A 23,969-nucleotide genomic window follows, 5' to 3' on the forward strand; every position below is an offset into this window, starting at 1 on the left:
TTTTAACTTTTAACGAACATTTATTAAGCGCAGAGCACCAGGGTTCAGCGCTGAGGGAGATACATAGGATGGATAAGACACAGTCACTGTTCTTCTGGAGGTCCCACAATCTAGACACCACTACTACCCAAGCAGTCCTGACTTCCCCTCCACCCCCAAGGCCTGAGAAGGCACAAGGAGATACACAGGGAGAGTGCACACTCATCTCTAAATCCAGGGTACCTCTCCCACTCACCAGGATTCCCCCCAGCCACTGACAGCTATTCCCCCATAACCAACCAAGTTCTTTCAAGTATCCCAGCACACGATGAAACAGGCTCCGTGGTGAAAACTGGAACCTTCCCAGTCCAAAGGCCCCAAAGCCAGGGGGAAGTTCCCAAGAGAGGGAAAGGAGGGTTTTCTCTTCCACTGAAGAAATTCAGTAACTGGGAATCCAGGCAGGGGAGCTGAAGGGAAGGCACAGCTGAAGAGGAAGTAGTATAACAGGCAGGGGGTGAGCAGGTGGTGAGGAGTTTGGTTCTGAGATAAATAAGTTCTGGAGCTAAACAAATAGTTCTTTCAATCTGTCAAGTTCAGATGTTGTTCTGCTGGCCTCGGTATTTTCTTGTTGCTTTTAAGCAGCCACCTTTTTCCAGTTCCTCTGTATTCTCCTTAGTTGGGCAGCTCTAGTTGACCACCCTCTAGGGCTTTTTAATTCCAGCAGGCCCAAAAGATTCGAACTCTTTTTACAGGTAGGTAAATGTTCTTCCACTACCTCCTCACTTAATAAGCTTCTAACAAACATTAACAAGGGCCCTCTAAAAGCAGAACACTGTGCCTGGGTTGAGGGGAGACACAAAAGATTAGGTAAGATAAAATCTCTGCCCTCATGGAGCTCACAATCTAACAAGGGAATGCATCACACACAAGTAACTATAATACTAAACATTCTGTGTTTATAAGTGCATGACAAGTGGTGCAAGCAATGGTGTTTAGGGAGCAAGTGGAGCAGAAGCTTTGTGACTGGGGGAAGGGAGATATCGCTCGAGTTGGACCTTAAAGGGCTACATAGGCTTTAAACAGAGATGATTGGGGGGAGGGTGGACAGGGATAGGAAATGACATAAGCAAAAATCAGCAGCAGGAAAAAGCTGGACATAGGTGGAGGGGAAGGACAGAAAGGGAAGCAGTCCAGATTGTCTGAAGCACTGAGCGCACCCTATGTGGTATCTAACGACTGCATAGTAAGTGTGAAAGCATAATAGCACGGAGTCTTGACTGAATGTGAGGCTAAGAAGTTGAATAGCAGTGAGAAAGATGAGTAAGGCTGATGTCATCAGATTCCTAGGTCCCAATTCCCTTGGATCCAATCATGTTTCAACCTCCCATGTGTGAAAAGCAACACTGCAGTTATGTGAACTGCTGAGAGGCAACAGTGAAGTTAACTTATGAAAACTCACTCAATTATCTTGTTTTGTAACTGTTCTCTGCAGGGTCCATATATCTTTTCAACAGCATGAACAGCATTTTCAATGACTGTAGATGAGAGATGATTGATAACTTTTTTCATAATGCCAAAATACTGCACTGAGGCTCACCCAGATGATTATCAACCTAAATATCTGAACATCTAAAGCAATGATCCAAGGAGTACCTCCCAGGCAAACTTTTTGTTCTTTCTCAGGGCCTACTACTCATCATCTGCTACTCATACATTTCCCTACTTTTGCCTCTAGATCTATCACCTATCTCCAGGATTCCAGGCCTGTAACACCTCAAACAATTTATCTTCAATGTCTCCAGTCTTGCCCCTTCCCAAGCTATCCTTTGATTACATAGAGCCTTTTTTGTGTTTAAAAATGACTTCAGTTTCTGCTTTCCTAGTTAATGAAGTATAAAATTCTGATCCCATCCTTAACACCCTCCACAATCTGGTTTCTATACTTTCACAGCCTTATCTCATACTACCCTATCTCCTTTATATAATCTACCTGTCAGCTAAGATGGACTACTCATTATCTGTTTTTATCTCATCCTTTCCCTTCTCTATTGCCTTTGCTTACATCGCTCACACCCCTAAAATAAAAATTTCCAGTTAAAATCTCTCAAGATTCAACTAAGGTGCCATAAAAAAGTCTTTTCCCCTCCTTAAATCTCTTTCGGAATTATGTCCATCTTATTTCCTCTATTAAACCATAACTTCTTGAGGGCAGGGCTTATGTCTTTACTCTTTATTTTTTAATAATCCTCCCCCAACTCACTGTGCCTTAATCCTATGACAAACTATATTTATTGAATGGAAGTTGAGTATCAAAGTAGCAATGGATCACAGAGGTAAGATTCCCAAAGAACTCAAAGGCTGGAATGATGGAACAAAAAAAATAAAATTTATCAAGGCCTTCATTTAGGTTGAAAAGCAAAGCAGTTTCCTAAATATTGGCTGGATAACAGTGCAGCGGTTCACTTATAGACCACTTCAATTATCCTGACTCCACCTCTACTCAGGTCTAAAGGCCACAGCCATCTTGGACTATTTCCTCTAAGGTTCTTGGTAGAGATGGTGAAAAGGCTTTGAGTAGGTAAAACAAATGACATGGCCCCAGACAGATCAGCTTTGAACCTGGGAACATGCTGGGGTCAGAATCAGGTTTACACAAGTTCTAGTCTGGGATGCTCCCAGGGGTTGAATTCTGGGATATCACTGATCAGTCTTTAAGAGAGACACCAAGGACCTATATATTTCTCGGTCTGCTCCAGCACAGGAGGAAACACTAGAGGATAAGACTGGGTTTGGTTCTCCCTTCCATCCCTTGCAGTAAAAGCAATTTTTTGAATCCCCCTCAGCACCCAAGAGTTTGACATGCCTGCACACATCTGTCACAGGCTTATATGCTGGTGTGCAACTCCCCCAACCCACCTTTGCAGGGCAATGTGGGTACTGAAGGGAATGATGAAAACTCAAAGATAACAGTTCCAATAGTCTGTCCACAGAGAGCAATCTGAGGACCCGTCATTTCAACTTGTAAATTCTTGGCAGAAACTGGGTGGCACACAGCTCCCCATGAACAACAAAGTTGAGATTCACAAAGATTCCAACAAAAGTGGACCAAGAAGCGAGATTAAATTTAACAGGAATGAATGCCATGTCCTTCCTTCAAGAACAATTCCATCAGCATTGGCTGGGGAAGTCAGCAAACAATTCATGTGGAGTAAAATCCAATTACCCTGTTCATAGATAGAGACCTTCCTCTCGCTCCTATATTTTCCCATCTTGAGTAAGATGGCATAAGGGCTCCTTTACCTTCCTTCTACCCTGGAATCTTGATATGCTCAGGTCAGTGTGAGGACTCCAGAGAAAAGAAGGTTCACTACCTGTTTCTCCCAGGTAAGTGATTATGAATCATCTGTGAAGCAATGCAGTCCATGCTGTGTCAACCTGGATAAGCAAAACGTCAGCAGGTCCCCATGCATGTGTTAGCCATGGCTGTTTCTTTCAGGAGTCAGGAAACAAAGTCTACACACAGACACAAATATAACCTTTCCTGCTCCAATGTCTAGGGAATAACAAATAAAGAAGCAAAGGACAGGGAATGAAAGGGACAGGCACTAGTTTTGCCAGGCAGCTTTTTCCTCTGGGGTGAGGAAACAACTAGCTATCACTGTGACCTCTTCTCACTGGGCTAAGCACCATGTATTCCTGGAATCCTGGAAATAAAAGGGATTTGTGTCTTCTGTGAAATCTGGAAGGGGCAAAGTAGAATTAAATAAAATGCTGAATTAAGTCTTGTTTCTGAGTAATGGAAAAATGAAAAATAATACTTCAGTGACATGTAGTTCCTTATCACCTCTTCCTCCAATTTGGGTAAAAAAAAGGGCAGATATTTAGCAATCTGATTATGTAAGAATGTGTGTCATCTCTGAGCAGCAATCAGGAAGCATCCTGATTACAAATGGGAACTGCTGTTAGGAAGAAAATCTCAAATAGGCAATGGGATTCTGAGACAAGTTTTGTTGTCCTCTTTTCTGGAGCCCTAGAGGGTGTGGGGATGAAAAGAAGTTCACTAGGGCCAACTTAAGCCTAAAAAACACTTCAGAAAGTTAAATATAATGAAGTCTGTTCTGGAATTAATTTTTTTTTATAACTGATTGTAATTATCTTGGTTGTTATATTATTTCCAAATCAATACCCTCTACTTTTAATTTAGGAATAAATTTTAGACAATGGGAAGTATGGAGAAACAGGGTTAAGAAGGAAAAAAGGGACCAGTGAAAGCAAAACTAGGTACTCTGAGAGTGGCAATAGCCAAAAAAATTTTTAAAAAAATAAAAAAAGGAAGATACATCAGTCAATGTGAGCTCAGGAGGAGCAAGCAGCTCCAGGGACCAAGTGGTGCTAGATATCTCAAGCCAAGAGATTAAAAATCAAATGAGATTTGAAAATAATGAAATATTAAAGCCCTGGAAAGTTCAAATTGGAACATGAGTCCTGGGGGAACTGAGGAAAAACCAGTCCTGAAGGTCCAAGGAAGGATCCCTGAGGCTGCCCTTTTCCACTGCCTGCCTCTTTGTGCCACTGAAGGGTGAGATGAAGGAGTAGCTAAGGCTGATGCAGCTGAAGAAGGGGCTAGCACCTGCCTAAGCTCAAACCCTTCCCAGGATGAGGTAGAAGAGTAAAAGAAGAAAAAATAGTTGGCGAGACACTTGGAGAAGGGAAACCAGGAACTTAGAAGAAGACATGAGAAACTAAGTGGGTATCTTTAGCCTGGCAGAAGAGAAGTTCACAGCAGGAGCTGTGTATTCCAAAGGGTGGATCAGGAAGGGAAAGGCTACGGCTTACTCTTGACCAAGAAAGCTTCTGAGATATAATTCGGGAGCTCCAAGGTCTCAGCTTGGTATGTGACCTTCCATTCCTCAGTAATGTACACCAACTCCCTTCCCTCACTGGGAGGATGGATATAATTATGCTCTTCCCATAGGAACAATTAACCAAATGTGGTTCCAGAAAAGTGGGCCTATCTCCCTGGATGGGAGCTCCTCATTCACACTAGTCCTCCTTAGCAAGGACCCTTCAGCTGAGGCACAGGTTGAAGCTTTCCTGTTAGCGAGCCCCATTCCCCTGTCTGAAGAAAACAGGCAACAAGAACAAAAATTCTGTGGCTCCCTACCTGTCCCCAAGAGCTGCTGCCCAGGAGGTGAGGAGGCTCTCCTGCCAGGCCCAGGGGGAATGGGTGACTGCAAAGGCCTCCCTGTCCCTGGCAGGCAGCCGTCCTGTCACAAGCTAAAGTAGTCGGGCATATTTGGGCCATAGACATCAGTGGTCCATAGCACATCAGCCCGACCTGCTGCTATCAGCATCTGGTGCATCTCTCCCTGAACCTGAGCAAATTTCTCCTCATCGATATAGTCCTCCAAGAGGTTAGCGGACAGGGGCACCCCAGGCAGGTCCTTGTAGCAGTCCACAGGAAACGGGTACACAACCAGCTGGAGGTCAGGCATGACCTCGGAGCGCGACAGTAAAGCCTTTAGCCCAATGCTGGAAAGGGGATTGTCATAGAGACCAAGATACCTCAGGCGGGTGCAGCGGGACAGAAGGGGCAGGGTGCTGATGAGGTGAACGTCCATAAGCTGGCACTCTGTCACCTTCAGACACAGCAAGGAGGCCGAGGCCTCCCCCAAGAGTGCCTGGAAGGGGGGCAAGAGGTCACCTGACAGGTTGTTGCCACTGAGGTCTAGCTTCTTGAGGTGGGGAGCATGGGGACTCTGGGACAAGTAGCTCAAGTCCACAGGGAGCAGATAGCAGACGGGAAGTTCCAGGCTTTCCAGGGGACACTGTAGGCCACTGCAAAGAGAGACACAGAAATGCTATTATTTTCCAGGAATAATGGGATAAGCACAAGGAAACTGGGATAGTGCTCCATCTTCTGGGGGCTTGTTCTTCGGCACCAGCTGGCCAGGCAGTACTTTATTCCTGGCTGAAAGGGGCAAGTTTTGTCCAAGGTCATGGTGAGGAAAAGCATATACAGGAGAGAAGAAGCTGCAAAACTTTAAGACAGGGAACAGAGTTCTCTGCCTAATGACAGACACACTCTCCTACTCTCTTCACTGTTTACAGAGTTTTCCTCACACTGGTTCTAAGAGGAAACTAGACTATCAACTATCACACCCTTACAGACACACTCTCCTACTCTCTTCACTGTTTACAGAGTTTTCCTCACACCGGTTCTAAGAGGAAACTAGACTATCAACTATCACACCCTTTCCACTTTTCCCAGGTTAACTCAATTGCCCAAAGTTGTCCAAGAGTGTACTAAAAGCTGGTGAGATTTAGAGGAGAGGGAATGTTTTATGTCTTTGTATCCTTATTTTTTATACATTATAGACAGACACTTAAGTGTTTGCTAAAAGGAAGTTCTGGGGCAAAGATTTGAGAACAGTTCTCTCCTTTTGTTGTGCCAAAGTTCCCTTTTTAATGCCGTGATCCAGTTTCTCCAATTGTCCTATTTAGTTATTCTGCCTTTAGGTTATAACCGTTCCCTCTAAATGTTTGAGATAAAGGTTTTATATTTTTAGGTTATAGACATTCCTCCTTAATGTTTGACAAAATAAAGGTCTTTCCATTTTAGATGTCACAAGAATATCAATAACCTCCCCCACTATGTCATTGTTCTTGTTATCCTATAAAAAAATCTTGCTGTCCCAATAATTGGGGCTAGACTCTTTGAGATGATAGTCTCATCTAGCCCTGGGATTGAACATGGAGCCATTGGTCCCAGTATTTCTCTCCATTTAATAAACTATTGAATTGGTCTCTAATCTCTGTCTTGCTCAGTTTCTTCAGCATTACAGTTTTACTCTAACAGGTTTGTAAAAGCAAAAGAAATTTAGATTTAAGCAAAGAAAAGGAAGGGGACCTTCAGACAAAGATTTGAGAGTATATTTCTCTCAAGCTGAACAGTTCCTATTTGTGAGCTTCATTCAGAGCTCCCTTTCACCATAAGTTTCCTTTTAGCTAAAGATCCTGACCAGTAGGGAGCAAGGGCAGGTAAATGAATAGGTAAATGAATAAGAGGCTCACTCACCTGAGCAGCTGCCGCAGCTGACCAGAAAGCCAAGAGGTGCCCAGATTAAGCTCCTTGAGGCGTTTCAGCTTGCTCATCTCTGAAGCCAGGAAACTAAAGGTGCCTTCTAACATGGCCCAAAGTCGCCACACATCCATGTTGCTGTACTGAAGTTTCAAGCTCAGCAGATTAGTAAACTTCATAATGGAAGCTACGATCTCCCACACACCCCCTGCTTCTAAAGTAAAGAAGGACAGGTCTAACCGGCGTAAGCTGGAATGGTCTAACAACCCCAGAAGATCCACAGTGATGTCTGGTGGGAGATCTTCAGCTCGGAAATCCCTGCAGCACAAGCGCAGGGGGCTGACAGCATTATTTTGCAGGGCCTGCTTCAGAAAGCCACTGGAAGAAGGGGTTACCCAGAGATCTACACGCACTTCCACAGGGAGAAGTGTGCACGGCAAGTCCTCAACTTTCCTGCACTTGTTGGGGCTTTCGTTTGGCTGCTCGACTTTGTCCAAGAGGTGGCAAATGCCTGTTTGGGCCATGGTCATGGTACGGGCCCACATTTTCATAGTTTTTAGGTCTTCCTCATAGCCATAATCCAGAAGTCCAGTCATGTCTAATAGCTGCAGTGGATGTCTCCTGAGAAATGAACAGAGAAGGTGAGACCCTGTGCCAGAATGTACCCCAAATACTGCTAACTGCATTCCAATTTAGCCAGCATATTCCGGAAATAATCAAATTTAAGAACTAAATGAGGCTGTGATAAAATAGAGAAAAAGGGCATGGAAAGCATAAAATATATTCACAGAATGCCACAATTCTGTGGGATCTCCTCAGAAGTTAATATAATCCAACTTATGCCTAAAGAACCTCCTCTATAATATATTCAAAGTGTTTTTCCAGCCTTTTTTCAAAGATCATCAGTGGGGCCTAGAATCACCAGATATTAAACTTATTAATAAAAAATGTGTTTGAAAAATAGAAATAGAAGATGTAAGCCAAGACCAACCCATAACAGTGCCAAGTGTTTGATAAAAACTAAGACATTCAACTATTGTATTAAGGACAAAAATTCCAGTGAAAGAGCAGCTACTAGTCTAGTTTTGGACAGGTAATCCAAGTAGCCCAGCAATCAAGCTAAAATCTGCTTCTCTGCAACTAATATCCACTGTTCCTGATCAAACCTAATTCAAGTCTCATTCATCTTTCGCTCAACAGTCCCCCTTAAATATTTAGGGTTCTCAGCAAACAACCTTCTCTCACCGTCCTGCTTGTACTCTGGCTCTGGGTAAATTCCAGTTTGTCAATGTCCTTAGTTAGGATGTAAACAAAATGGAAGTATGACCAGAGTAGCTATTTTGCCTGTTAATGCTGCCTCTTTCTTGTATTTCACAGGGAAAACACCAAGCTGTTCCATCAACACAGGCCATAGTAATGGGTCACAGCCTTTGGCTAACAAAATACCTGAGTTATAGCCTGGGTTGGTGATATCTTTAGATATCATTAGACTTGCAGCTAGGGTCATCATTTAGCCTAAAAATGGCTGTGGGGACCTACTTCTCAATGATTATTCTCTTAGTAGGCACTTTCTAATAAATCCCAGGCAGCTCTTGAAGGAACGAATTTTCATTGCTAGTTGCCAGAGGCCCATGGATCATAACAGTCTAACAAAAAATCCAAGCAGCCTCTTTTTCCTAACTTGTGATTTAGGAAATGTGATTGACTATGTCCTTTAACAAGGTCCTTTAGGAAATGTGATTGACTATGTCCTTTAACAAGGTCCTGGCCCTGATCTCTGAAGAGCAGGCATTCAATAAATGATGGTGTCAGGATTTTCCCCTTCTGCTGTTGTTTCTAAGATACTATGGATTCTGAAAAGATTCTCTCCTGTGAGCCGAGGTCCTGACTGCCTCTCCAGCTATTATCAACTTCTTACCTCAGGTGAACAGCAATTAGGCATTTACCTATAGAGCGACTGCTGGGTTCCATTATCTGTTGCTTCTTCCAGCCGAGCCTTGACTCCCATGATCATTGCCTGTACCAGCTCCTCTGCAGGCCGATCTTGAAGCAGGGCACGGGGGCAATTTGGACACTCCTGGAGGAGGGCCCGAAGGCAGTGTGGCCAGTCCTGCCTCAGAGCCCTGCGGCAGTGTGGCCGATCCTGCAATAATTGCTTGAAACTGAGGATGGGGTAGGGCCACGTATGCACCAAAGCCTGGAGCAAGAGTGTCTTCCCATGCATGAAGGCTGCCTTGAATAGGACTGGGTATAGGTCCTGCGGCAGAAGCTCCAAGGCCTGGCACGCAGATTCTTCATCCTTGATCACCTGCTGGGCACACAGGAACACCAGCGGACGCATAGCTGAATATGGTGGGCAGCTGCCACCTATGACACAGGACAGGTAGTACCTACCAGGAGGAAAATCATTTTACACTGAGAAGAGTTATTTGGGAATCAGACTAAAGAGTTGGGTCTGATAGTTCCATGGCCTCTTCTCCACCCATTGCCATACCTTGGGCTCCAAGTGACTATAACATTCAGCACTTAATTCCATCAGAGACTTCTCCTTGCTTTTCTAGTAGTTATCAATATCCAAATCAATTTCTGAATGCTTGTTATGTACCCTCACCATTCCCACCCTAAAAGAGTCTTGCTCACTAGTTGATCTACATTTGAATTGCTACAACCTCCTGCCATCACTGAGGCTTATGCTTTCAGGATCTTCAATTTATATGCCAGGAACGACTAGACTGGGTGCTTTTTCAGATATTTTCCAACACAAAAATTCTGGGACACAAAGGCTTGGATGGGATGATGGGATGAAAGGCTTTGGGATTATGGCCACCACTGTTGTCCTCGGAATCAAGAAGTTCAAGGGCTAGGCACTATGGGACACAATAGTAGCCAATGAGTATATCATGGAGCAGATTGGGTTCTGATCCCAGCTCCCATCAATTACAAATTATATGACCTTAAGTCCCATGATCTCACTAGGTCTCAACTTCCTTATTTTAAGTAGTCAGATTTGTACTTTGGGAAGATTATTTTGGCAGGCCTGAGGAGGGTGTAAGAAATGTATATAAAGCAAAGAGACCAGATAGAAAGGTAGTAATAGAGAGAAATGATGGTTTGAAACAGTGATGAAGTGAGAGAAGGAACATAATAATTATCTACGTTGTGGAGTTAGAATAACTAGAAAACTTGGAAATTGACCATATTATAATATGTAAATGACAATATTATGATTATAATTCAAGCTTAGGTACCACCACTGAGTTCTAGGGGGAAAATGATCAATTTCATCCTGAATATGTCAAAGTTTGACATTTTAGGGGGCGGGCATCAAGGCACCAAGAAGAATGTGCTAATGTGCTAGTAATGTGGTATGAGTAGGGCAGACTGTGAGGACAGGTAAGAATCATCTGTATACAAATAATCTTTGAAGCTATTTAAAATAGTGCAAACCTCATCTCTGACAGGAAATTTTAAGTGCGTCATGATCAGCAGAGCATTAAGATTAACATCTATCTTTTTTCCAAAGTAGTGACAATGTTTTAAATTTTCCAGGAACTACTGATAAGGTGTCACTTTGTTAGCACTGAGCTGGAATGCTGCCCCTGAAGCTCAAGTGGATGCACCTCAGCATTGTGAAAGGGAAGGAGTGAGTGGGTAACAAAAGGAGAGAAAGGTAGCAAGGAATGAAGGAAGGAAGGAAACTGGAAACAGCAGAATGAAGCATGGACAGGATAAGACCTCAGAGAGGAGTAAAGTCAGAATGAGTAAAAAGAGGCTGTCGAAAGAGGGAGACCGAAGAGAGAGGAAAAGCGCTGGGCTAGCAAGAGACATGAATACCTAGGTTCAAATCACACTTCTTAGTTGGGTGATCTTGGATCAAAAGCCCCTTTCCTTCTACAATGCTCCATTTTTCATCTACAAAATAGAATTGAACAAGATAGAACCCTAGCATTCCTTCTAGATGACATTTTAGGACCACAACTAAATCAAAGAGTAGTTAATGACTCACCATCATCTTACAACAAGTATGGGGAACTTTTTTTCTGCCAAGGGTTATTGAATATTTATAACATCATTTGTGGGTCATACAAAATTATCATGTTATAAAACTCAAGCAGGGGGAGGTTACTGTACCTGGCTTTCAACTCATCACCACCTACAGTGGCCTTAGCAAATCAGTTCACATGGTCAAATGTTTCCCATCCCTGTCTTAGAAGTCGCTAGTAGAAAATACCAAAGATGTATCCTTAACCCTGGGCTATGTAATATTTTTTATCAATGGTGTAATGAGATCTTGCACAGTGGGTAGAAGGTATCTTTGACCCTAGGTCTTCCTAAATTCTACTTCAACACATTAGGTGTGTGACCTGAGGCAAGTCAGTTAACTTCTCAGCAACCCAAAATACTCACCCTCTAAGATTGTAAACTACAGATAAATTACCAATCTGCATTGGTGGATGGAGTTTCCATTCTGGGATTCCCCTCTACCCCCATCATTCTCTCACACACAGAGAGCTTTAGACAATGATTTTAATAAACTGACATACTTATCTAATTTGTAAATCATAAAACAGAGACAACTAGTATATATGTAAGTCAAGATCCAAAATGATTTCAATAGGTTAAAACATTGAGTCAAAATTAAATTGAAATTTAATGTGAATGAATTAGAGAAAGTAGCAGATAGAGTACTAGAGCCTGAGTCCAGAAAGACCTGGGTTCAATTCCTTTCTCTGACACTTACCAGCTGTGTGACCATGGACAAGTCAATTAACCTCTCTGAGCCTCAGTTTCCTCGTCTGCAAAATAGAGATAATACCTGTAGTACCTACCTTACAGGGTTTGTTGTGAGGCACAAATAAGATAATGTATATAATGTCTTTTGAAACCTTAAAGAGCTATAAAATGTCAGTCATTATTACAATTTTTAATTTGTATTTTATAATTTTAAAAAATCAATTTAAACAAAAGATAAACGAGACAGCAATTTATGTTAATATTCTCAATAGAAGACTAAAAATGTGACTGTAATAAAAAAAAAAAGGCTAATTTAATTTCCCAATCAAATCAACAAGCATTTATTAAGGGCCTACTATGTGCTAGGCACTGTGCTAAGGCTACTTATCAAAACTGCAGAGGCACGAATACCACTATACTCTACCTTGGTCAATCTTTGTATTGTTTCTTGTATTCTGGATACTATAATTTATGAAGGATATTGATGAGCTGGACTCAATCCATAATTGTGACCAGGATAAAGAAGGGTTTTTGAATCAGACAAAGGACTAGAAAAGGAAAGACTCAGGGTAGGAAAAATAGCTATCTTTAAGTATATGAAGTATGGTCACTTGGAAGAATTAGGTTTGATTTTAAAGGATAAAACCAAGAACAATGGATGATAAAGAGAGCTCTATTTTGGCTTGATATAAGAAAAAAAATTTTTCTTTAATTATTTTTATCTGGAGAATGTTCCTTCATAATATAATGTTCCTCCTTCTCGGCAGATGTTCTCAAAGACTGAATAATGATAACATGCTGGAATAATAGAGTTGGACTAGACCACTTCTCTGAGATTATGGGAAATGTCTAAGATGATAGGAAATGTATGATTCTTTTCAAAGGAATAAGAGATTAAACTACAGACTGGTAATCTCGTGTACATAGTCTAAATTCTCACATGTATTATTAAAGTTTATGAGGTTTCAGAAAAATTAATCACTAAAAGGAAAATGAGTTGTTTATGATAGCAAGGTATGTGATTTTTAAAAAAAGCTCATGTTTACATCAGTAAATGGAGATATATAAGAGCAAACTAATGTCTACAGAGAAGTCTAGTAGTCAGCATCACAGATCTGTCCTTAAATCAGTTTTATTTCATGCTTTTAGAAAATGAAGGTGTTAGGTTTACTATTCTTTTTCCCTAGCCAGATTACATGTAGACTACTGTTAGTTCTAGACACATTTTAGAAAGCACACTGACAACTTGGATCACATCTAGACCCTATATCTTACCAGCCATGATGGTGACAGAGCCAAAAAATACCATAAAAGATAAGATTAGCAAAAATGAAGATATTTGGCTTGGAGAAGATATTGTGAAATAGAGATCAGACTAGAAGAAACATGGGAAAAATAAAAGCACCAATATTTATTTGTATCACAAAATCTCAAGAGTAAAACAAAAAAATCAGAGGTCATCTAGTCCAACTTATACCTGAGAAGGAATCCTCATCAGCTGTTCCTGGAATCCATTCATCTAATGAGGTAGTAAATACATAACACTTTCGGATAACTCAAATTGTAGTTTTTCTTTATAAGCCCAATTGGGCTTTATAAGCCCAATGTTTTTTGAAACATTCATCCATTGCTCCTAGTTCAGCTAAGATAAAGCAAAAACAATCTCTCCTTTCCACATGACAGTCAACACTTGGAAGATAGCTGTCCTACTACCAGAAATCTTTTGTCCTTTTTCCTAATCCCTCCCTCCTTCTGTGGAAGATTTATGGGAAAAAATGGAAAATAAATTATAGCTAGATTACAATCTGACAGACTGAACATAACATGCAATAAATTCAAACATACAAAGACTACGTTAGCAGTTTTAACTGCCATGTCATAGTGGTTGACTCACATCAAGTCTGAAGTCTACATGGCCTTTTGTCTAGTTTTAACTCCCCCCTCCTGTTGTTAGGCAATTAGTATGACTTTCTTCAAGTCACTGATAAAAATGTTGAACATTCTTATGTTCAAGGATATTCAATAAGGTAAAACCTCTAGTAGAGAGGAAACCTTTTTACTAACTACTTTACAAAATGTTTTTGAGCAAAGTGCTTTGTACCACATAATTACCACCACCATCTTCAAATGAATGATTAGAATTGTTCTAATTGGTGGAAAAAATTATTTTATGGCTAGTGAGCTAAGCTCACTAGAAATCTTCAGAGTTAATTAATGGAACTATGACTTGTGTAAGGTTTGAATTAGATGACAATTCAAAAGTCTTTCCTGCTCCTATGAGGGTGATCCAACCTTCCAAATCATGAACAAATTTCCTTCTGTATCATCTCCAACAAATGGTTTACTTCTGGTAATAGTTAACAGAAATTATGCAAATTAATTCCATTTTTTGGACAGGTTTAATTCTTACTATTTCTTTTTTCTTTTTGTTTCCTACTAAGCTAATATCTGTATCTCTAACTTTCAACCACTAGTAAGTCCTACCCTTTTAGAACAAAGCAGTCTAAGTCTAATCATTATTCTATATGACTACCAACCTGCTGGCTACCTGAAGACCAATAAAACAACACCCATTTCCCCCTCCTCTTCTTCTCTGTATTAAAGATTCCTCTACTGCTCAAGATATGGTTTAACTTCTTTTATGCCACAGTGACTCATCTGGATATGTTTCAGTTCATCACAAATCATCTGCTGTGGTACCAGGAACCAATCACAATAATAACCAGTACTAAGCACCACAAAATTCGCTACACTATACTCTGAAAACCGATCATCTTGCCCACTTTGTCATTCCCCTTCAATTGCCATGTACTTCCATACTTCAAAAGCCAAACTGTTTACATTTCTTGCTATTTTCTATACATGTCTTGAATTTTTCTATTTTTACAGGAGACCCATCTCTGTTGATACCCAGATTAAGGCCAAGGAATCAGGTACATTCTCAAATATCATAGTAATTAAATATTGTATGATGGTGTGAAAACCTGGCTCAAACACACTCATATAGGAATACCTATAAGCCAACAGACCTGATATATCCAGAGTCCAGTAATATTGGTCTTGATGCTAAATTTCTATTTGCAATGGAAACACCCCAAAATTTTTATGTACATAAACACACACACGTCAATGAAGACTTTTTTTCTTAATGTGGGCTCTAGTAGACACCATGCAAACTATCTTAAAATTCTCATAGTTTCACCAGTTCACCCTATAGAAATTCTTAGAAAAAAGAGTGGATCAACAGGATTTATTTGCTATCCCGAGTATGAGCCAGCTGTTGTACTTAAAAATCTCAGACCTATGATTTCTATATAAATAATGCTGCTAAACTACCTATATACCTTCTTTTTGTGATTTCTAAACAATTCAGTTCTTTCATTGTGTATATTGTACTAGCTTTGCTCCAAACACAAAAAGAAACAAATATCAACAGGTCCACTATTTATTTTTCCCTGAATGGACTGTATCTTTCTGAAAGCATTTATTAAATGTCTATTATATGCCAAACACAACGCTAAGCCCTGGGGACACAAACAGTAAAATAAAGGTATCTGCTCTCAAGGAGCTCTCATTCTATAGGAGTCAACATGTATATATCAAAACATAGACAAAATAAAAGGTCATTTGGGAGAGATTAGTGAAGGCTTTATGTGTAAGGCATTATTTCAATTGTTGCAATTAGGGACAGCAGTCCTAATTAGAATCAGGAACACTCATTTTAAGAGTTCAAATTCAAACTCAGACACTTACTGTGTGACACTGTGCAAGTCACTTAAGCCTGTCTACCTCAGTTCCTCACTTATAAAAATGAGTTGGTAAAATGCATTTCAGTCTCTTTGCCAAGAAAACAAAATAAGGTCATGAAGACTTGGACACAACTGGATAACAAGAATTCTAAATGGCAGTGGGAAGGCGAGAGTGAATTCCAGGTATGGGGGAAATCGCAACATAAAGACAGCCTAAAAATAAGCTGGGAAAAGGTTTGGCTGGAGTAAGAAGCGAGTAAAGGAAAAATTGAGGCCAGACTGTAAAAGGCCTTGAATATAACAAGTTTATATTTAATTCCAGAGGTAACAGAACACTACTGGAATTAGAATAGAGTAGGACTTTAGGAGTATCATTTTGGCAATTGAGTGGAAGATGGATTGAGAAGGAAAGAGACTTGGGAAACGAATTTTAAAAGGTCTTATTTAAGAGGTCAAACAGTGGTCTTGCAAGGGTAGGAGCCAAGGTTCTGAAGATGTTCTCAAACAGCGAGGGTAGGAAGATGATTGCATCTCACCCTCCATGCAATAACCAATCGTAGGGTTTCCAACCAATATAATCAGAGTTACTTTTATTCCCTCCCTTCCCCCCCAACATTCCTCAGCTTTGCCTCCTCCTTATGATATACAAAACTCACCAGTTTCTCTTTTTCAAAGACCTTCTATAAAGTCCCCAGGTCAGTTTTAACCCAACAATCATACAAAAGCTACTCAGAAAATACAAACCACTGCCCAGTTATAATTCAATAGTCATACAACATTCATTAGGAGAATCCAAACCACTACTCTACACACACTGGGTCACTTCATAGCTGTGATAAAAAAACCCTTCATTTCTACACCCTTTACATTTCAGGTGAAACAGAATGAGTCATACCAAAAGAGCAGGACTAGGAAGGTTGTGCCCTTTATCATGTATTTCATTAACAGTACTTTCCCTCCAAACCTATTCCTTTTCCACATCCTTATAATTATTCAGGTTACTAAATGTCATTTTTGGACTTTGTATCACCCTACGTTTTCCAATAAATTGCCAAAATCTGTCATTTTTATCTCCACATCTCCCACACATCCTTTTCTTTTTTCACATGGCCAACAGCCTACTTCATGTCATCATTACCTTTCATCAATAATATTGCAATAGCCCAATTGCTCTCTATCAAGTCTCTTTCCCGTCAAATCCATCTTCCAGTTGCCAAAGTACCTTTTCCATAGCAAAGGTTTAACCATTTCTCTTTGCTACTCAAAGTACTCTACTGTCTACTGTATTTAGGATCAAACGTTTCAAGCTTTATTTCTTTAATTTTTTTTTCATGTTTTACAATATGCAGAATTAGAAGGTACAGAAGTACATGTATGGAAATTTATAAATTAGCAAATGTTTTTATCTTTAAAGGAAAATTTGAGAACACTATAATCAAAGTTAAAATAGTATTGCAAATAATTATTTGGCCAATGAGGTAACATTTAAGAATTAAGTATAACTTTGAAGTTTTTGTGGACATGGACTCTAAAGAAGCCCTGAAAATTCATGGGGATCAATGCAATGAACATAATTGAATTTACAAATAAAAACATCTCAAATACTTAATCCACGCAGGAATCCATTTTCATTTGGATTTTACAAAACACCACAACAAACATCTTTTGTGAGTGTGCCTTCTTGGTTTTTTGTTTTGTTCAATATCAATGCTCAGGATCATTAATGTTTTCCACGTTTGTATCTATAAAATAATTTTACATAATATTAACATGAGTAAAAGAAACTTTGGATGAAACTTTTAAGTCTGTATTTTGCTCTAAGCCAAATGACTTTTTAGTAATCAGCAATAGACTCTGTATCTCAGCCAACAGTGAATGATAAGATGTTTTAGCTAGTCTACAAAAATCCTGCCTGTCCCTTTCTCATATTTTCATTAAAGACCCCCTTCTAACTGTATAAGTCACTCCCAAAGATTTTACCTAGAGGTAAGTAGATATCCGAGTCCATAACTGCTATCTTCCTGGATACTTTTTTAGGTACTATTTTTTTCTTTTGAACATTAAAACATGTTGAAAAATCAATTCTTATCCCCTTCTGAGGTGGTCACCTCGAATACAAGTTTCATCTGTACATATGTGGTCAGGTCATCTTTCTTCCTAAGCACCACTTCTACTTTATCTGCTGTCAGCATTGGTGGGAACAGATTGCTATATAAACACTGGCAAATCCTTTCCATTTCACATGTCATCATCCTTCCAGTTTTATCTGTAGTTGCCCTCAGATTGATATGGTTTATTTAGGTTTCACTCCAAGCTTTCAGCAGGCTTGTTTCCTCATCTAATAACTTTTCACTCTTTTGATACTGCTCTGAATTTTCTTTCCTCTTCTATGATGTTTTACAAAAAAGATTGGCTTCTGAACAAGTGTTGCCCTTGGCTGTCATAAATCCCAATTCACTGAGACTAGATAGATGCTTGCTGGCTGAAGTAGTTTATGAGTTCTTCTAGCTGCCTGGTTGTAGCAGATGTTTTATATTTGTTAAATTTCTCTAAAAAGTCGCCATAAGCAGAATAAAGCTTCTTTACTTTTATCCGTTTCCTGTAGCAAATAGTTTGTTTAAAGAAATTAAGTTGGAGTTGCTATAACTTGCATGTAGTCTTCTCTTCATTGGATTTTCGTGTTGGTGCTTGTTGGCCTTTGCAGTAAAGTACTGATCTACCAAAAAGGTGGGCGAATAATTAATTCCTAACCTACAATGTTACCCATTTCCCTTTTGTATGTCAAAAAATTTCACTGCAGTTGCATTGTGAGAAGTAGTTTTGTTCTGGGTCTGGATCTGGGATTTCATTAGAGTGGGTACTGCTACTTTTCAGACTCCTTTTTCATTGATGCAAACTGCTTTATTTCTAACTTAATAGTCTTGGAGAATTGTTTAGGGTTCTGAGAAGTTAAGTGATATGCTCATGATAACACAAGAGGCAGAACTTGAACCCAGGAGTTCCTGACTCCAAGTTCCGCTCTCTACTGACTACACAGCCTCTTCAGAGAAAATGACAGAAATGTAAATCAGTTATATCTTAAAATGAATTTTATTATCCAGAAAAGCATTTACATACATTTGAAAAATTATAGTATACATGTACTAGACATTTATTAAATCTACAAATCTGTTTAGAGGATTCAAGTCATTCAATGAAACAAACCCTTCAAAATAATTCCAAAACCTCTCTGGCCCTTGAGTAGAAGCCATGGGAACACTAAAGTCTTTTTTGTAGTGGTGTTCAAGGTTTACTATATCCAGCATCTTCTGACTTTTCTTGAGGAGGGGAGGAAAAACCATTCATGATATGTAATATTTGAAAGCCTTACATATTTGGTCTCTCATTTCTTAAGCCCAAATTAAAATTTATTACTTTTCCCACTATTTCTTCCTATGCCCACCTTCATACTGAAGTTACCCTAAATACATGCTGACTTGGTCTAGAAAATGTTATCAAGTTTTTTATATTATAAGTACATAAGCTGCAATTATCTTTGTAATGTTTACACTTACCATAGTGATGGTAATCCATGACCAAGTCCCATAAAATGTGGATTTTATTTTTGTTGCTTGAGGGCATAATTCAACTCCCTTTAGCAAACACTTAAGGGTCTATAATGTGTAAAAAATTAAGGATACAAAGACAAATAAAATATTCCCTCTCCTCAGAGTTTATATCCTAAAGGATAACAGTAAATACCACTAGCTTTTAGTATACTCTTGGACAACTTTCTATTTATTACATTCTCTCTAGTTTCCAGCTTAATTTAAAGCAAAAATGTCAATAGTGGTATAATTCAGTTCCTCTGGTCATAGGAGACAATCTTTTCATTGTCAAAAGGATTAAAAAACTCCAAATTACAATAAGAGTGTCAGCAGTTAAATTTAAATTTGTTTAACTTTTGTGTACATTCTATCTTGTATCATAATTAGTTTATATTTAATTCTCCTAGAGGACCACAGGAGTCCTTCCAGCCTAGAACAATCCTTTACACATAGTAGGCATTCAATAAAACGTTTGTTGAATTTAATTAAACCAACCCCTAAATCTTTTTCAGTTGAACAATTAGTGAGTATTGGAAGTTTCATGGAGGAAGCAAAGGACATGTGTAGCTAGGGAATAGCATGAGCAAAGGCAATTAGGTAGAATGACACCTACTGTACTTCAGGAAGATGTGAAGAACCAGGTTACCGTCTTTTGATGAACTTAGGGGTAACAAGCATAAAGTTAAATTCTGATCTTGTTGAGGTGATGGTGACATGCTCCCTGTTTATATTACCTTGGTTGGAGGGAAAAGCATTGAAAAAGTTAAGTAACAAATATGCATAAAAAACAAAATGTTTTGTTACAAACTCCCTGCCCCATCTCCCCCCGGAGGGAGGTATGAAATAAAATAAATGCTTATTAGTTGGAAAAAAATATCTATTTTTCATAGGGAAGAAGGGAGAGAGGAGGAGGGAGAAAGGTAAATGGAGAGATATATATTTTTTTAAACTAACAACTGCAAGCTTGACATATTATCAAGTGGTTTCCTGTTGAGCCTAGGAGAAATGAATCAATGAGCTCTATTCTGCAAGTAAGAGTGAGTAGAAATATTGGTTTGGATATTTTCAGTAGAAAAACTTCAAGTTGACTGATTAGGCAGATCTGTAAGTAAGCCTTAATAAGACTAGATGGACATATCTGTGATATAGTAGATTAGATTTGGGAGTAAGGGTTTAAACTTCACCTCAGATACTTATTACACTATTTATTTACTAAGTGATTCTTGTTGAAACTTAGGATGGATTCTGCGCAAAGGGTGATTTATAAATATTAAAAGAAGTGGTGATCACCAAGACTAAGTATAGGCTAGCCCAGAAAAGATTATGTCAAATTAATATTATATCTTTTTTTTTTAACTTAAAAGATGAGATGTCATAGAAAAGTACACATTGATTTCAGCAATGCTCCTCAAGATGATCCAGAGGTCAAGAAAAATGTTAATGAATTGAGAACTGGTAACTAATCCTAAAAAATAGTGGTAGTGGACTGGGATATATTAATATGAAGATGATCTCACAAAATACCTCAATGATCTTATCTCATCTCTGGGTAATTCAACAGCTTTAAAAATGATAGTGCTAAGCAAATAAATGTTAAATACATGTTGGAATTAAAAATTACTTGGATGACAGCATTATTAACATACTTTTCTAACTTGCACTGGGCAGCAGAAAGTTTGGATGAATAGGTACCATTTAAGATATATTATTAGGATATACAAAGAAGAGACTAGAATAAGACAAACCCAAAAAGGTGAAATGTAATCTGGATGAATGCCAAGTAACGTTTACTTGAATTAAAAAAAAAAAAAAATCAATACATAACTACAGTTTGAGAGACAATGGCTACATAATATTTACCATATGAAAAAGGACTGAGGACGACAGTGGACTGGAAAGTTCAATGAATCAAAATGTGATGATGGCCAAAATAACAATCACAACCTTTCTTAAATTGCAGTAAGACAAGTACAAGCAAAGTGCTTAAAAAAAAAAAAATAAAAAGGCTGGTAACAATTCCAATGTAATTTTCACCAGCCAAACTGCATCTGAATTATCTTCTTCAGCTCAGCTACATTTAAAGGAGGACATGGAGAGACCAGAAGCCATACCAACATAAAAGGATAAGGTGACATAACAGAGGCATTTCAGCAGAACACCCTGAGTGAGGGGAAGGAGAAAGGAATAAATAATGGTCTTCACTTATTAGGAAAAATGGGTAGAAATTTAAAGCAGATTTTGCAAAACATACAGAGTCAGAGGTATTTAGCTATGGAAAGGGCAACTTCAGGAGATATATTATCTCAAGAAAAGATTCTTTAAGTGGCCACTTATTGTTGGACTATATATCCTGAGTTCCCTTCCAAAACCAAGTTTTGATGATTATTACAGAACATTCATACATGAATGGTACCAATACCAATAACCTTTTTCCATCTTTTCATTTTCTCGTAGCACTTTAAGATAGTTATTTCTCAAGGTTTGATTTTCAGCCCACTATATCTTCTCTTCCTCGACAATCCCATTCACTGCTGTTCATTCAACTATCAGCTTTATACCAATGGGTCTAAAATATATCTCTACTTTTGATCTCTCTTCTAAATTCTACCCCTATATTTCCAACTACTTCTAGAATGAGAGCCTACTACTGAAAGAGCACTGTGCTAGGGACTGGAAGAGATGCAAAAGTCAAATAAAACATCTAACCAGTAGCCTCAAATAATTTAAAAAAAATTTTTTTAGCCTCAAATAATTTTAATGTATTTTTCAAACTGGTACCATGCTAAGCTTCAGGGCGATGAATAGATGGCCATGACATCCTTGCAATAAAGGATACTGTCTACAAAATAAACTTCAAACTCAATCTAGGACTCTAAAGCTTGATCCTATCTTATCTTATAAATCTTTTCTCATCTTACTCCCCCCATCCCCCAAGTGTATCTATTAGTTGACCTGGTTTAAATTACATAATGTTAAGGTGTCCCAGAATAACAAAGTGTCCAAATGCCAAGCAAGAGAAACAAAGTTTAGCCTTTAGACATGAGTGACAGCTCTTTGACCTCAGGGGCAAATGAACAATAGGTTATAAAGAGAAAAAAAAAATTGCTGAATGAAACACCCAGCTGCTTTCACCTGATCACAAGCAGTCACCCACCCCTAAGCTATTTTCAGGCCAGAAGATACACTGGCAATATGATATAGAAAAAACATATGGAGAGTCAGGAAATAACCTGTTTTCAAAAATCTGGCCTAAGTCGCTTCACTTCTGAGTCTGAATTTTTTAATCTACAAAATAAGGATACTACTACTTTGTGACACTTTCCTCAGAAGATTGGGGGGAAGGGATTCTAATGAATTTTGAAAAACAACTATAGGAATACATCACTTTTGGCAAAAGTTCTTAACACTATATGCATTTGTGAGGTTAGTCAATATTAAAACAAATGAAAATATTAGTGATAACTCATACTTACCTTCATTCAGTACATTAAGGAAAGCATATAAAATGTGCTTTATAATTGTAATTAAAGCATAATTATAGTAAATATGCTTTAATAAAATATATAAAACTGATTCTCTTTAATCACCACGGTAAACATATTCTTGTTAAGGAATACTTTGGGGGGCAAAATATAAGATATCATCATCCTTATTTTATTCTTTCTGGCCAAAAGCTGCTTTGAAGCTTCCTCTTTCCCCTCACAATCTCCTACTAGGGGTCACTCTTACTCTTTCAGCTTCAGTCTCCTTCCCAGATAGCCCCCTCCCCCTCACTGCCCCCTCCTCTTTATGCCCCCCTCCCATCAGAGGCCTTTCTACCCCGCCTCCTCATCTAACCCCTCCCACCGGAGTCTTTCTGCCCCTCCTCTTTGCATCCCCCCCCATCGGGTCTTTCTGCCCCTCCTCCACACATCCCCTCCCACCAGAGGCTTTCCTGCCCCGCCCCTCCCACCAAAGGTCCTCCCGCTCCTCCCCTTTGTGCGCCCCCACCCATCACCAGAAGCCGTTCTTGCCCTCCTCCTAACACCCCCCCCCTCACCAGAGCCCTTCCTACCCCTCTCCCGCCGGAATCTACCCCGCCGAGGGGGCGGCGGCGGCCCTCCCCCAGCTGGGGCCTCCTCAAGTTCCTCCCTCAGCAGGCCTCCGCGTCCCCGCCTTCCCCCTGCGGGGCGGGTAGGCCCGAGTCGTGGGAGCGCTAGGCCTCAGGCCTGGTAGACCCCCGCCCCCGCCCCGGACCCAACAGCCCTCACCTAGCCCTCGGCCTGATCTTCGCTCTTCTCCCCGTCGACGCCGTCTTGGCCGCCGTGGTAGTAGCCGCCAACGCAGCCCTCGCCCCTCACCACCTGGCCGCCGCTGCCCAGCGAGCGGGAGGACGCCCGCCCCCGAGTCTTCTCCGCACCTCCGGAGAGCGAGGGACCACCCGCCCCGAGCTCCCGCCGCAGCAGGCGAACAGGCGCCGGCCCGGAGCTCCCGCCGCAGGCTAGCGAACGAACGCCGGCCCGAACTCTTCTCCGCCGCCGCCGCCCCCAAAGCTGCAGCCACCCGAGCTCCCGCACCGCCGAGCCGCAGCCAGCCGCTCCCACCGCCGCCTCCCCGCGCTCTGAGGGCGCGGCTGTCACTGGCGTCACAATGAGTCCTGCCCCGCCCCTCGCCCGGAGGCGCGAGCTGGGGAGGCTCCGCGGTCCCCATTGGCTGCTCAGCGAAAGCCCCCCCGGGGATTGGTTGGCTCCGTTCCTCCTCTCCGTTCCCTCCCGCCCCCCGGGCCCCAGGCGTTTGAGGGGGATTCTGTGCGGCGCGGGAGGCTCCGCCTCCGGCTTCTCCTGCCAGAAAGTGGGGCTG

General features: G+C 40.3%; 1 protein-coding gene across 5 annotated transcripts; it reads right to left on the minus strand.

The window, feature by feature from the left end:
• On the minus strand, positions 1–23,457 carry LOC100926719 (leucine-rich repeat-containing protein 14). Of its 5 annotated transcripts, none has more exons than XR_004231135.1 (6): positions 19,744–19,864; positions 11,802–11,856; positions 9,007–9,450; positions 7,058–7,681; positions 1,439–5,817; positions 1–817 (listed from the first exon to the last, which is right to left on the minus strand). XR_004231135.1 is itself a non-coding variant. In XM_031947353.1 (6 exons), the coding sequence occupies exons 4-6, from the start codon at positions 9,399–9,401 to the stop codon at positions 5,250–5,252; spliced, it is 1,587 nt and encodes a 528-aa protein (XP_031803213.1). In that variant the 5' UTR covers positions 9,402–9,450; positions 10,895–10,972; positions 11,802–11,856; positions 19,744–19,864; the 3' UTR covers positions 1–5,249. The 5 variants fall into 5 exon arrangements, 4 of the variants coding, with proteins under 4 accessions (XP_031803213.1, XP_023352436.1, XP_031803214.1 ...); XM_031947353.1 differs by adding an exon at positions 10,895–10,972 and having other exon boundaries at positions 1–5,817; XM_023496668.2 differs by having other exon boundaries at positions 1–5,817.
• Between the last annotated feature and the right edge of the window lie 512 nt (positions 23,458–23,969).

This window comes from Sarcophilus harrisii, chromosome 1, assembly GCF_902635505.1.
Source record: "Sarcophilus harrisii chromosome 1, mSarHar1.11, whole genome shotgun sequence".
Classification (NCBI taxonomy): Eukaryota; Metazoa; Chordata; class Mammalia; order Dasyuromorphia; family Dasyuridae; genus Sarcophilus; species Sarcophilus harrisii.